Genomic DNA, 15,171 nt, shown 5'->3' on the forward strand with positions numbered 1-15,171 from the left:
CTCACACTCCCACTGTTCCCATCTGCCCTTCACCCTCACACTCCCACTGTTCCCATCTGCCCTTCACCCTCACACTCCCACTTTTCCCATCTACCCTTCACCCACACACTCCCACTGTTCCCATCTGCCCTTCACCCTCACACTCCCACTGTTCCCATCTGCCCTTCACCCTCACACTCCCACTGTTCCCATCTGCCCTTCACCCTCACACTCCCACTGTTCCCATCTACCCTTCACCCTCACACTCCCACTGTTCCCATCTACCCTTCACCCTCACACTCCCACTGTTCCCATCTGCCCTTCACCCGCACACTCCCACTGTTCCCATCTACCCTTCACCCTCACACTCCCACTGTTCCCATCTGCCCTTCACCCCCACACTCCCACTGTTCCCATCTGCCCTTCACCCCCACACTCCCACTGTTCCCATCTACCCTTCACCCTCACACTCCCACTGTTCCCATCTGCCCTTCACCCCCACACTCCCACTGTTCCCATCTACCCTTCACCCCCACACTCCCACTGTTCCCATCTACCCTTCACCCTCACACTCCCACTGTTCCCATCCACCCTTCACCCTCACACTCCCACTGTTCCCATCTACCCTTCACCCCCACACTCCCACTGTTCCCATCTGCCCTTCACCCCCACACTCCCACTGTTCCCATCTGCCCTTCACCCTCACACTCCCACTGTTCCCATCTGCCCTTCACCCTCACACTCCCACTGTTCCCATCTGCCCTTCACCCGCACACTCCCACTGTTCCCATCTGCCCTTCACACCCACACTCCCACTGTTCCCATCTACCATTCACCCTCACACTCCCACTGTTCCCATCTACCCTTCACCCTCACACTCCCACTGTTCCCATCTACCCTTCACCCCCACACTCCCACTGTTCCCATCTGCCCTTCACCCTCACACTCCCACTGTTCCCATCTACCCTTCACCCTCACACTCCCACTGTTCCCATCTACCCTTCACCCTCACACTCCCACTGTTCCCATCTGCCCTTCACCCTCACACTCCCACTGTTCCCATCTGCCCTTCACCCTCACACTCCCACTGTTCCCATCTGCCCTTCACCCTCACACTCCCACTGTTCCCATCTACCCTTCACCCCCACACTCCCACTGTTCCCATCTACCATTCACCCTCACACTCCCACTGTTCCCATCTACCCTTCACCCTCACACTCCCACTGTTCCCATCTGTCCTTCACCCTCACACTCCCACTGTTCCCATCTGCCCTTCACCCTCACACTCCCACTGTTCCCCTCAGCCCGTAACCCTGACACTCCTACTGTTCCCATCTGCCCTTCACCCGCACACTCCCACTGTTCCCATCGGCCCGTAACCCCCTCACTCCCACTGTTCCTATCTGCTCTTCATCCACACACTCCCACTGTTCCCATCTGCCCTTCACACCCACACTCCCACTGTTCCCATCTACCCTTCACCCTCACACTCCCACTGTTCCCATCTGCCCTTCACCCACACACTCCCACTGTTCCCATCGACCCTTCACCCTTATACTCCCACTGTTCCCATTTATCCTTCACCCCCACACTCCCACTGTTCCCCTCAGCCCGTAACCCTGACACTCCTACTGTTCCCATCTGCCCTTCACCCACACACTCCCACTGTTCCCATCTGCCCTTCACCCTCACACTCCCACTGTTCCCATCTGCCCTTCACCCTCACACTCCCACTGTTCCCATCTGCCCTTCACCCTCACACTCCCACTGTTCCCATCTACCCTTCACCCTCACACTCCCACTGTTCCCATCTGCCCTTCACCCTCACACTCCCACTGTTCCCATCTGCCCTTCACCCTCACACTCCCACTGTTCCCATCTGCCCTTCACCCTCACACTCCCACTGTTCCCATCTGCCCTTCACCCCCACACTCCCACTGTTCCCATCTACCCTTCACCCCCACACTCCCACTGTTCCCATCTACCCTTCACCCTCACACTCCCACTGTTCCCATCTGCCGTTCACCCCCACACTCCCACTGTTCCCATCTACCCTTCACCCTCACACTCCCACTGTTCCCATCTACCCTTCACCTTCACACTCCCACTGTTCCCATCTGCCCTTCACCCTCACACTCCCACTGCTCCCATCTGCCCTTCACCCTCACACTCCCACTGCTCCCATCTGCCCTTCACCCTCACACTCCCACTGTTCCCATCTGCCCTTCACCCTCACATTCCCACTGTTCCCATCTACCCTTCACCCTCACACTCCCACTGTTCCCATCTGCCCTTCACCCTCACACTCCCACTGTTCCCATCTGCCCTTCACCGTCACACTCCCACTGTTCCCATCTGCCCTTCACCCCCACACTCCCACTGTTCCCATCTGCCCTTCACCCCCACACTCCCACTGTTCCCATCTACCCTTCAGCCCCACACTCCCACTGTTCCCATCTACCCTTCACCCGCACACTCCCACTGTTCCCGTCTGCCCTTCACCCCCACACTACCACTGTTCCCATCTATCCTTCACCCCCACACTCCCACTGTTCCCATCTACCCTTCACCCCCACACTCCCACTGTTCCCATCTGCCCTTCACCCCCACACTCCCACTGTTCCCATCTGCCCTTCACCCCCACACTCCCACTGTTCCCATCCACCCTTCACCCCCACACTCCCACTGTTCCCATCCACCCTTCACCCCCACACTCCCACTGTTCCCATCCACCCTTCACCCTCAGACTCCCACTGTTCCCATCTATCCTTCACCCCCACACATCATAGAATCATAGAAATCTGCAGCACATTACAGGCTGTTCAGCCCACAATGTTGGGCCGACTGTGTAACCTTTTCTGGACAACACCTAGAATTTCGCTCACAGATAGCCATGTATTTTTCTAAGCTCCATGTACCTATCTATTTTTTATATGATGATCTAGTGTTGTTTAGTTACCTTGGTAACACAGTGGCCTCTTCCTTTTCTTGCAAGGCTCATCATTCCACTTTCCTGAATTTTCTCCCACATTGATGTACATTTCCACACAGTCTTCATTAGCCTTTCCATTGTTGGGTTCACCACGAGCCCAGTTCTCGCCTATATCCTCCAATTTGCGACGTGTTCCAATCCAGGTCCAGGTGTTGTTGCGCTTCCTCAAACCAATCCAGACGTGACCCCTCGTACTTGACAAATGGTTTACCAGGAAATCAATTTCCTCCTTATTCTGTATTGCCACCATGTCCGTGTATCTTCTCCGACAGTAAGCCCTTGCCGTAGCCCAAATCATGTTTTTATCGGAGTAATGGTATAACCAGCCATGTGCACCTCCTAACATCAGAACCTCTGTAAACCAAGAACATTGTACCAACATTTTTAATCTGTTGCTGATGGGTTAAAGAGAAAGGTAAATATGATTAATGAATTTATTCCTCCCAGAAGCAAGTATTAGGATTGGGTGTACAATTAAGCCTTGAGTATTAATTGCAACCACAGCTGTCAATTGGTTGCTATTATTAAGCCTGATTAGCACAAGCATAGACTAATTAATCAAACAGATTTCTTTTTCATGTTCTGTGACATCCTTTAAGGATACATTCAGCCAGCCTGGTATGCTCCCTCATGTGGATGAAAAAGAGAGATGAAAAATTGGGCGAGGGAGAGAGGGACACAGAGTCTAGAGCAAAGATCCGGATCCAATTCCTTTGTTTGAAAACTAGAACTTTGTTTAATTTACAGTCATTCTTCAGTCACTCATCCAGTTGCATCTTCTCTCTATCCATCATCTCCTCCCTTACCTACCTATATTTCTTTCCCACTCCCTTTCACTATTTTCTTTTCTTTCCTCACAAAGAAAATTAGGTCCTGTGCACTTTATCATGAAAACTTCGATGGTGTATAAGCTTGATTCTAAATTGCAGAATGCTACACCAACAGCATTGGGGGTATATCTTCATCTGAATGTCTTCAGTAGTTCAAGAACATGGCTCACTGTCATCTTGAGAATAATTAGTTGGTAATTCTATATACCTCATCTATTTGTCTTGCTATTGAAGATCTTCAAAAAAGCACACAATAGATATTTCCTTCCCATATTGATTTCTCCTTACGGTCAATAAATTCCACCCCCCCCCCCCACTTGCTTCAATTCCCACTCTGGCCTCTTACCTCTTCTAACCTGCCTCTTCCTTCTCCCTGTGTCCCCTCCATTCTCCACGGTCCATTCTCCTCTTCTATCAGATTACTTCTTCTCCAGCCCTTGACCTTTCCCACCCATCTGGCTTCACCAATCACCCTCCAGCTAGCCTCCATCCCATCCCCCACCTTTTTATTCTGGAATCTTCCCCTTCCTGCTCAGCCCGAAATGCCAATTGCCGATTCACTTCCATAGATGCTGCCTGACCTGCTGAGTCAATATTCAATTTTGCTTCAATATCCAAAGTTATATTTCTATCAACGTATTGACTTTGCCAGCAATGCCTATCTAAACTGCAAAAAAAAGCAGATCATTCTTACAGCATTCTAAGATATTTGCATTCTATCACTATTGAAAAGTGCAATGAAACCTGTAATTACTTTTGAAGCACTTATCAGTTCCAGGAGTAATTGAAATTTGTGCTGCCAAGGGTGAAATAATTTTATCTTCCAGCAGCATTATCAACAGGCAGGGTAGTCAGGACTGACCAAGCGTTAGGCAATTCCAATTTTATGGGTTCTAAGATCATGCAATAAAGAGTCTTCTGACTCTTTTACAGAAGGTGCCTGGACAGGTGAGATGCTCATTACGTTTTTGCACTGGTCTTCTGAGTGTTCCAATGCACAGACTCTTAATACCAGCCACTCTCTCTGCTCTGAGTTGTCATGGACCAAAGACTGCCAAGGGTGAGTGGTGAACTTGGAGTAGATCCCCTCCCTGGCTATCCCTTCCCATGACAGAGCTCAAAATAGAATGGCAGTTTCACATTTCTTGTGTCAGGCATACGAGTGGCATGCCCTGCCCAAGAAAACCAATTGAGTACAAGTGCTCAGGATGTCAGCCTGGGGGAAGACACTGTTGTTTATTTGTTTATCATTCTGGTGAATTTGGAGGATTTTGCAGAGCTGACACAAGGTGCACACGTCATACAGCTGTGAGGAGTATACAGTCTTGTTTAATTTAATCTTTGATGAAGGGCTTCTTTCAACCGCTACATTACCAAAACTCTATTCTAAGTTATGTAATATAAACTAATAATGTGTTTTTATAACCTGTTTAACTCAGGTCAACCAGGCAATAACAATAGTGTCAAATGGAAAAAAAAAATCATTCAGCAAGCACAACATCAGGTGTGTGGTCTTTCACTGTCAAAGGTTTATTGAAAAGCTTTACTCTGCAGCCTCTTCATTTTACTCTAAAACCTCTCTCCTGTTTCTGTTTGCTGACGTCCTACAAATTCCTCCTCACTTTCCTGCACAAATTCAACGTGTATGATGGGTTCAGCCTTGTGACGAGATACTAGTTCATTTTTATTTCCATCCCCAAGCCTGTCTTCCTTGGGCCATTTCCTGGACACTCATCTCCAGATAGCAGCAATAGCACTTTTTCCCTAGTAGTGAAATTCAGTTCTCAAGCTTCCAAGACAATGCTTAATACACGACTGATATTTTGGGACCATGGCGCCTTTAACACAACTGATCATGGAATGAATTTCAAGGTTTTTTTTAATCCATGTGCTACTGCTCTTGACTGCAAAGCAAACAAGCATCCTAGTTCCAAACTCAGGGCAACTCAGGAAAAGTGGTTTGAAGTGTTCTGGCATAGTGCCTTCTGGAGGACAGTTTACTTAAATTTGTGAAATAGCATTAATAAAAGTAATTTGCTTCTGAAGAAAATTCAGTTTTCAGATTCTTTTCCTCATACATTTGGTGCACAGATCAAATGACTAGTTCTGTGGGACAGGGACAGTTCTTTTTAAGAGATGAAGGAAAATTTATATAAAGCAAAAACACTGACATTTTGGCAAAAAGGGAAGAAAAAAATGGACTGTCAAATGACTGAATGAGAATCCCTGGTCCAATCTTTCGCCCCTGGGGTGAGAAATTTGGTTGGGGAGGTGGTGGTGGATGTGGAGTTGTCGGAGGGAAAAATGGAATGTAATCCAAGCTGATGTCTTTTCAAAGACGATGTTTTTTTCAAATTATTTATTAAAACAGAAAAACAGTCCTTGCAATATCACCAAGTAACAGATCAGTCAAATAATCAACAGAATCTTACCATAGATAATCACAGTTAATGTCAAGAATCGAAATATCTTATCTTGTATCTGTGGATATTGCATGTATGGATGGTTCACACTACCACGGGATACCTGCATGTGAAGAATAGATCAAGCAAAAATTTGAAGAATAGATTTAAAATAAAATTCCTAAAGTCTCACTGACGTGCATATCCTGCGTACAAAATGAAAGAATAACAACCTCAGCCATTAGCTTATATACAAGTAAAATACTGAATTGTGCTGTTTGGTACTTTTATGTGTTGTGATATCATTTTTGGCCAAATCTTATTCTTGGATATTATTGTATGATTGCGATAATAAATATTCATTTCCTTCCTCAAGTCAGCTTTCCTCATAGACATAGCAATCTGTTGAGGAACAGGAGAGTATCAGAGCCAAAGCTGACTTTATTTCCACCCGACAGACCCGCTCCCAACCTACAAATGCGAAAACCAGAAATAATTTACATCTTTGTTTGATGAGTATTAAAATAGTAGAGTATTTACATCTTTCTATGAAGTTGAAATGAACATAATGTTTTCTATGGTTGCAATGATTGCAAATACATACAAAAATATCCTCAGTTTGCTTTTTGTTTAATGTTTCCTTTCTATACTTCTTTAGCAGAGAGCATGAATTCCTTCCTTTAATTTGGAATAAGTATTTCCTCCAAAAGTGCTGGGTGGACTAGTAGAAAATATGTTTTGGATAATTGTGCATCGGTTTCATAATATGTTGTAATCATTATGAATTTTGTACATGCCCACAACTTCCATGGAAATTTATCATCTGAGTTTTGTTTCCTGTTTGGTTTCTGGATTACGAATTTGACCTTGGAAATGAACAACTTTAGCACTCCAAATGTATCCGTTTATTACAAGTTTTCCTAAAGATTATACAAACAGCTCTGCAGCAATGTCGCATGCAGGCTGAGGAAGCTGGTGGTCGATATGGTGAGAGGTCGTACAAAGGCCACAAGACCACAGGACACAGGAGTAGATTTAGGCCATTCAGCCCATCAGGTTTGCATCACCATTCCATCATGGATGATTTATTAACCCCCTCTCCACCCCATTCTTCTGCCTTCTACCTGTAACCCTTCGAAGACCTGATTAATCACCAACCTGTCAACATCTGCCTTAAATAGACCCAATGACTTGGCCTGCACAGCTGTTTGTGACAATTAATTCCACAGATTCACCAACCTCTGGCTAAAGAATTTTTTCTTATCTCTGTCCTAAATGGACATTTCTCAATTTTGAGAATGTGTCCACTGATCTTAGTCTCCCCCAGTATCGGAAACATACTCTCAACATTTACTATATGTACTAAACCTTTAAATATTTGATACATTTCAATGAGATTCATCCTCATTCTTCTAAACTCCAGTGGATACATGCCTAGAGCCATTAAATGTTCCTCATATGTTAAGCCTTTCATTCTTGGGATCATTCTCTTGAACCTCCTCTGGACCCTCTCCAATCCCAGCACATCCTCCTCAGATAACGGGCCCAAATCTGCTGACAGTCCTCCAAGCCTGGTCTGGCTAATGCCTTATAAAGCCTCAGCATTACATCCTTGCTTTCGTATTTTATTCCTCTCAAATGAATACTAACATTTGTCTTCCTTTCCACTAATTCAACCTGGAAGTTAACCTTTAGGGAATCCTGCATGAGGACTTCTAAGTCCCTTTACACCTCTAGATTTTTAAATTTTCTCCCTATTTAGAAACTAGCCCACTCCTTTATTCCTTCTGCCAAAGTGGATGGCCATGCACTTCCCTTCATTATATTGCATCTGCCACTTCTTTGCTATTCCCCCAATCTGCCTAAGTCCTCCTGAAGTTGTTGCCTTCTGTTTGTTTTTAAAAGCATCCCAATCCTCAATATTATATGCCTTCTCTTTTGCCTTTATGTTGTGTAATGTCCTGGTTAAAATGTCTACTGCTATGCTGTGAGATAGTTTATATCAGCAGTTTTCTGTAAAAGCAGTGTGCCTTGCTGGAAAGGGTGTTTTGGCCTTGGCTAAGATAAGGACCCATGCTGTCCAACTGAGGAATGTGAGTCAGCCAATCAGGATGGCAGGATGTGAGAGAAGGTTCTAGAGAGCTGTGGGAAGAGGATTCCGAAGGACAGTAGTCTCGTTTAGGGTCTTTTGGCAGGAACTGCGGAGTAGGGCACAAGGGAAGATGCTGCAGAATGCCGTTGGAAGGAGAGTTCTCATTGCAAGAAGTGCTTTGTGGCTCCAAGAAGAAAAGGTCAATACTCCTGAGAAAGTCAATTTATTTGAGATGGTCTTTGAGGGGAGTTTGGAATGTGGCAGGTTCTTTCATGCAGTCATGGGCCCAGCATGTGAGTAAAGAGATACACCCCCGACAACCCCAGTATGAGCTCCAATGTTATATGCGCATTGAGCTGGTTTAACTGTAATGGACCCTTTTATTTTTATTTTCTTTTTCTGTAGCTGTTAATTAAAGGTGAAAACTTGGTAAATATACTTCCTTTATAATTTTATGTTGGTGTATGATCTGTCATTTCTGGGCTACTGATAACTGTGTATGGGCAGTATTTACACAGCATTTGCTCAAATCGAGGTTTCTTTAATTGGACCATCACAATGTTCCTGTTTGGTTGAACCCCAAATCACACCAACCTTAGACATATATTGCTTATAAAAGGTGGCCTTCTCATTGGTGAGTCACGTGGCTGTTACCAGAGTTAGCTAACTAGTCAAGTCCGTATACAAGCTCTGGTAAGAGGGTCACAGCTATCTTTGACTTCCCTTGTCAGCCACGGTTACTTCAACCACCCGTTAGAATACTTCTTCATCTTTGGGATGCACCTTTCCTGCACTTTCCGAATTTACCCCAGAATTCGGAAGGTGGCCATTGTTGTTCTGCCATCATCCCTGCTAGTGTCCCCTTCCAATCAACTATGACCACCTTCTACCACATGCCTCTGCAATTCCCTTTACTCCACTTTAATACTGATACATCCAATTTTAGATTCTCTTTCCTCAAACTGCAGTGTGACTTCTATCAGATTATGATTACTGCCTCCTAAGTGTTCCTTTACCTTAAGCTCCCTAATCAAATCTGTGTAGCTACATAATACCCAATCCATAATTGTCATTCCCCGTGTGGCCATCTCATAGACATTCTACAAATTCCCTCTCTTGGGATCTTGCACCAACAGGATTTTCCCAATCAACCTGCATATCGAAATCCCCAATGACTATGGCAACATTGCCTTTTTTTACATGGCTTTTCTAACTCCCATTGTAATTTGTAGCCCAGATCCTGGCTACTGCTCAGAGGCCTGTATAAAACTCCCATCAAGATCCTTTTACCCTTGCAGTTTTTTAACTCTACCCACAACGATTCTACATCTTCTGCTACTCTGTCACCTTTCTAAGGATTTGATTTCATTTTTTAACCAGAGACACCCCACTCTCTCTGCTTACCTGCCTGTCCTTTCAATACAATGTGTATCCTTGGATTTTAAGCTCCCAAATATGACCTTCTTTCAGCCACAACACAGTAGTAGCAACTATGTCATACCTGCCAATTTCTAGCTGCACTACAATATCATCCATCTCATTCCATATCGTGTGTGCATTCAAATGTAATACCTCCAGTCCTGTATTCATAAATCTTTTCTCATTTTGCTCCCCTGTCCCTTTCACATCCACAGAATCTGCTTTCTGGTCGTCTAACCATAGAATTCCCCTGTCCCTACTGCCTCCTCTTCTTCCCACTTCCCTTCTGAGCCACAGAGCCAGACTCAGTGCCAGAGACCTGGTCACTGTGTCTTCCCCCTAATAGGCCTTCCCCCGTACAATAGTTTCCAAAACAGTAGGCTTATTATTGAGGGGGACAGCCACAGGTGTACTCTGCTCTGGCTGCCTATTCCCTTTCCTCTGCAGCTTAGGGGGTGACTGCTTCTCTGTAGCTCCTATCTATCACCACCTCATTTTTCCATATGAGACAAAGGTCATTGAGCTGCAGCTCCAGTTCCTTAACACAATCTAAGGAGCTGCAGCTCTATTCACTTTACACAGATGTAGTTATCAGGGAAACTGGAGCTCTCCCAAAGTTCCTACATCTCACAAAAGGAACATACCACAAAATATGGACCCATTCTCAATGCAGTAGCTATGTATTAACAAAAACTTATTAGAAACTTAATTACTTAGAACCTCCGCCTGCGCTTGCCCAAGCCTGTACACACTTAAGCCTACTGAGCCAAAGCCTGGCCACTCTAACACTATCCACTCACACAGTGGCCACTCCACTTACATCTCATTCCTTTTCATTGGCCCCGTGCTGATTTCAGCCCACCGAAAACACCAGAGTTCTTATCAAACCTTGCACTGCATCACCAATAAATGACCTCTCGCTCTAATGGCAACCCACCAACAAAGAAGCTAATGAGTAGGAGAGCTTGTTCGGGGACAAAATTTGTAATCAGCTGGACTGTTGGGGAAAGAACATTTGAGGGCTGATTTGTGGGAGAAACCAGGAAAGTACTCCTGCTCCTCTGGCCCATAAGAGTGCACTTATGAAAATGATTTCCTACTGCCCCTTAAACTATTTAATCATTTACCAAGTCTTGTATTTTTAATATTATACTCCTGATTCTCTAGCCTAAATCAAAGTGAACCCCATTTTAACCAATCAGAAAATCATTGCTATGTCTCTTGAGCCATTGCTGGATGGTGAGCGAAGGAGAGGTGATGGTGGAAAAGGTGCAAAGATCATGAATTCTGTTAAACCTTATAATATTGAGGTAATTTAGTTGGAAAATTCAAAAAAAATATATAAATATACTAGGCATATCAGTTGTAATGGACTTAGAACATGAAATAGGCCCTTCCTTGTCTGCACCACTCAAGTGAAAGGAGCTTCCACTTAAAATGTTGCGAGGCCTTCTTTTTGCCAATTAAATATCCAGTTTACCAATATTCATTTGAGACCACGTAGACAAATATATTTATTATGTGGTACTTTATCAACAGATGTTGGAACTTCATGTATACAACACCTTTATTTAATTAATTTCATCGGCTCTTTCTTTGTTGAAGAATTCAAACACCTGAGATTTACATCCTTTAACAAAGCCACCGCGGTCATCTCCCACTGTGGAATTCCAACTAAAAATTAATTCATGCCTTGTTAATGATCACCCGTAGTTTTCCCCGTAATTGTGAGTTCTTTCAATTCCCTTTTATATTGTCCACTACTTTTTGTACGGTCTGTGGTCACTTTTTACCCTTTGAAACTTCTCTTTCACAATACTGTATTTGTCAATGTGGAGCAGAGAATGAGTTTGTAAACCTGGCAGAAACAAACAACGTTGGGAGTGGCGCTGCATGAGGGGTGAGGGACAGATGGCAGAGGAGAGCCAGGGTGGAAGGAGGCATGGGTGCAGACACAGCCAGCCCCGAGACACCCAGCAACTTCATCTGATTCTAAACAATTGATTTATTGTTCATGACAGAATGTCTCTCTGGTGCTTCCCACTCCCTCCCCTCTCTCAACTCTTTCCTGAAGCATGATTGCCCTCTTCCCACTCCCAGTCCACAACAGAGACCCATATCAGAATCAGGTTCATCATCACTCACATACATCATGAAATGTGTTTGTTTTTTTTGTGGCAGCAGTACAGTGCAAAAAAACAAAATTACTACAGTACTGTGAATAAGCCCTTGCTATATCTATGTGTCTAAGAGTTTTGCAAAGTACAGACTACTTTGCCTACACTGCATTTGTCTAATTCACGGTTGGGAAAAGTTAGAAGGGAGAGGAGAGGGAGTAGGAGGCACCGGAGAGACATTTTGTAGGGATCAATAGATCAATTGTCTGGAATCAAATGACCTTACCTGGTGTCTCAGGGCTGGGTCTGTCTGCACCCACACCATTCCCTACCCCTGGAATTCCTCCGCTGCCACCTGAATTGGGTATCTATCTTCATTGCAGTACTTTTTTAAAAGTTCTTTTCCCTTTCTCTTCTGCGGCTTCTGGCTATGGATGATCCTTTCCTTCTCGTATTTTTGATAAATGACTTGGCTAAAGCCATAATCCTCAACTGATTGCATTGATAATCAAGGGTTTTGCACTTTATGGATTAACACATTTACTGTACTATATATACGTTTGTACAAGCATTTGCTCAATGCAATGAATAGTGCATAGCAGAAACTCAGCCAGCTCATCATGAACACTAGTCTCCCCAGCATTGAGGACATTTTTAAAAGGCGATGCCTCAAAAAGGGGGCGAGCATCATTAAGGACCCCCAGCACCCAGGTCATGTCCTATTCTCAGTGTTGCTGGTACAGGAGCCTGAAGATACACACTCAACAATTCAGGAACAGCTTCTTCCCCTCCACTCTCAGATTTCTGAATGGACAATGAATCCATGAACACGACCTCAGTATTTTTCCCTCTCTTTCTAAACTACTTATTGAATTTAATGTTCTCCTTTTATATACTTTTTATTGTAATTTATAGGGTTTATTATTATGTATTGCAATGTACTGCTGCCATAAGTTTAATAACACATGCCCGATATATTAAATCTGATTCTGATATCTGGTCATGAATAGTTAATAATACTGACACTGTTTCATATGTAGCACTAGAACAAGAATAACCTCGTGTATTTTCTTGTGGCCTTTTCTTTATGTAAATAAATGAGGTTACAGTTCTTTTGGCTGGTGGTTTCACTGTTGTATTCTGTGCTCCCTCTACCACTACCAGTCCATCCTCCAAGCAGTCTGCTAAAGCCCAGATGAATTACACTGCATCAGGCAAACGTTACACAAGTTTACTTTCCCAAACTTCAAAAAAATCTTCACTCACCATTTTCATTAGATAGTATATCTGTAAGAGCGTGGTTTCCAGTCCTCACAGCTTCGTGGTTATCCACCTTCTGCAGTTAATTCTTCAACAGCAGGAGTATAAAGCTTAACATCTGCGTGGATTTCCTGAAGAACTGTTGATTTGGGACTCGCCCACTTCTGCTTTTCTGAGAAGCTCCTCGCGCATGCGGAAAACTATACAATTCCTTTAATGAAGTTTCCATTTGATAACTGTCTATCCTTGTATTATTTTTCCAAAGACAGTGTCTTATTTTAAATTATTCTTAGTTATTTTGGCTTCAAAAGGAAGAGGAGGTGTGCTGGGGCTGTATCTCCTCATCGGAGGATAACCAACCACCATTTAGAAATATATTTCTTACTCTGACTTACAGCTTTTTATGGATTATGCTGTACTGCTGCCACAAAACAGCAAATTTCACAACATATGTCAGTGATATTAAACTTGATTGTGATAAGGAAGGAGAGAGAACAAAGGAGAAGACTCATTACTTTCTCCCCATTTACTAGCTGTTGCTATCAGCAACCATATCTTTGCAAATTCTGATTAGAACATACAAAACAAAAATGATTTTTGATGATTTTGCAAAATAATCTGTAGGTTTAATATAATAATGTGAGATGTTAACATATTGCACCTCATACAGAGGTGCAGTGTGCTGACATTTCGAAGATCTCATATTATACTAATGTAGTGTACCATTACAGACACTTGGCTTCATGAGGGACAGGACTGGCTGCTCAGTATCGCTAAGTTTCATTGTTTCAGATGTGATGGGGAGGGGGACGGATAAAAGAGGTGGAAGGGTTGCACTACTGATAAGACAAGAGTGTTACAACAGTACTCAGGGTGGACGCACTGACGGGGTCATCCACACAGGCAATTTGGGTGGAGCTCAGAAATAAGAAATGTGCAATTATACTGATGGGATTATACTATGAGCTCCCCAATAGCCACCAAGAGATGTAGGAACAGACACTGATTATGGAAAAGTGAATAGTGAGAGACTTCAACTTCTTCAAAATTGATTGGAGCTTCCTTATACATGAGACTTAGATGGGGCGGGATTGCTTTGGTGCATCCAGAAGGGCTTCTTGAAGTAAAATCTGGACAGCCCAGCCAGAGGAGAGGACATACTGGACCTGGGTTTGGGAAATGGGCTAGGATAGGTGACAGGCCTGACAGTGGGAATAGTGACAACTCACTACATTTTAAGATACTTATGAGTAAGGATAAAATCAGATCTTGTACTAAACCAGTTACTAAATTGGGGAAAGGTAAATTACGATGGGATAGATAGAATCTAAGGAGTGTTGATTGGGAGCAGCTGCTTCTGGACAAGTCTATATATGTGGGAGATGATAGGAACCAGCTGTTCAGAGTTCAGGAAATGCACGTTCTGGTAAGGCATTAGGACAAGGATGGGGAAGTAAGGGAACCCTGGATGGCCAAAGATATCGTAAACTTAGTCAGAAAAGAAAGCATACACTGCCTATAAAAAGTATTCACTCCCCTGGAAGTTTTCATGTTTTATTGTGTTACAACATGGAATCACAATGGATTTAATTTGGCTTTTTTGATACTGATCAACAGAAATGACCCTTTCATAGCAAAGTGAAACAAATGTCTACAAATTTGTCTGAATTTATTACAATTATTAAACACAATATAGTTGATTGCATAATTACTCACCCCCTTCAAGTCAAGTAGATGCACCTTTGGCAGCAATTACAGTCTTGATTCTGTGTGGATAGGTCTCTAACAGCTTTGCACATGTGGACACTGCAATTTTCCTCCATTCTTCTTTACAGAACTGCTCAGGCTTTGTCAGATTGCATGGGGATTGTGAGTGAACATCCCTTTTCAAGTCTCAATTGGATCGAGGTCTGGACTCTGACTTGGCCACTCCAGACATTTGTTGATTTTAAGCCATTCCTGTGTAGCTTTGGCTTTATGCCTGGGGTCATTGCCTTACTGGAAAACAAATCTTCTCCCAAGTCACAGTTCTTTTGCAGACTGCATCAGATTTTCCTCCAGGATTTAACTGTATTTTGCG

The 15,171-nt window shown here is 43.8% G+C and overlaps 1 protein-coding gene across 5 annotated transcripts in view; it reads right to left on the minus strand.

Moving 5' to 3' along the window:
- Window positions 1-14,922, minus strand: part of LOC134354762 (P-selectin-like) — a 146,378-nt gene extending 131,456 nt beyond the window's left edge. For 2 of the 5 annotated variants that reach the window (XM_063063984.1, XM_063063983.1), the window contains exons 1-4: window positions 14,808-14,922; window positions 13,098-13,302; window positions 6,234-6,327; window positions 2,939-3,325 (exon numbers count right to left, since the gene is read on the minus strand). In XM_063063984.1, coding sequence (XP_062920054.1) covers window positions 2,939-3,325; window positions 6,234-6,327; window positions 13,098-13,106 — 490 coding nt within the window. In that variant the 5' untranslated portion in view covers window positions 13,107-13,302; window positions 14,808-14,922. The remainder of the gene's footprint in view (window positions 1-2,938; window positions 3,326-6,233; window positions 6,328-13,097; window positions 13,303-14,807) is intronic. The other 3 variants (XM_063063986.1, XM_063063985.1, XM_063063987.1) reach the window with 2 other exon arrangements.
- Between the last annotated feature and the right edge of the window lie 249 nt (window positions 14,923-15,171).

Source organism: Mobula hypostoma, chromosome 12, assembly GCF_963921235.1.
Source record: "Mobula hypostoma chromosome 12, sMobHyp1.1, whole genome shotgun sequence".
NCBI classification, from domain to species: Eukaryota; Metazoa; Chordata; class Chondrichthyes; order Myliobatiformes; family Myliobatidae; genus Mobula; species Mobula hypostoma.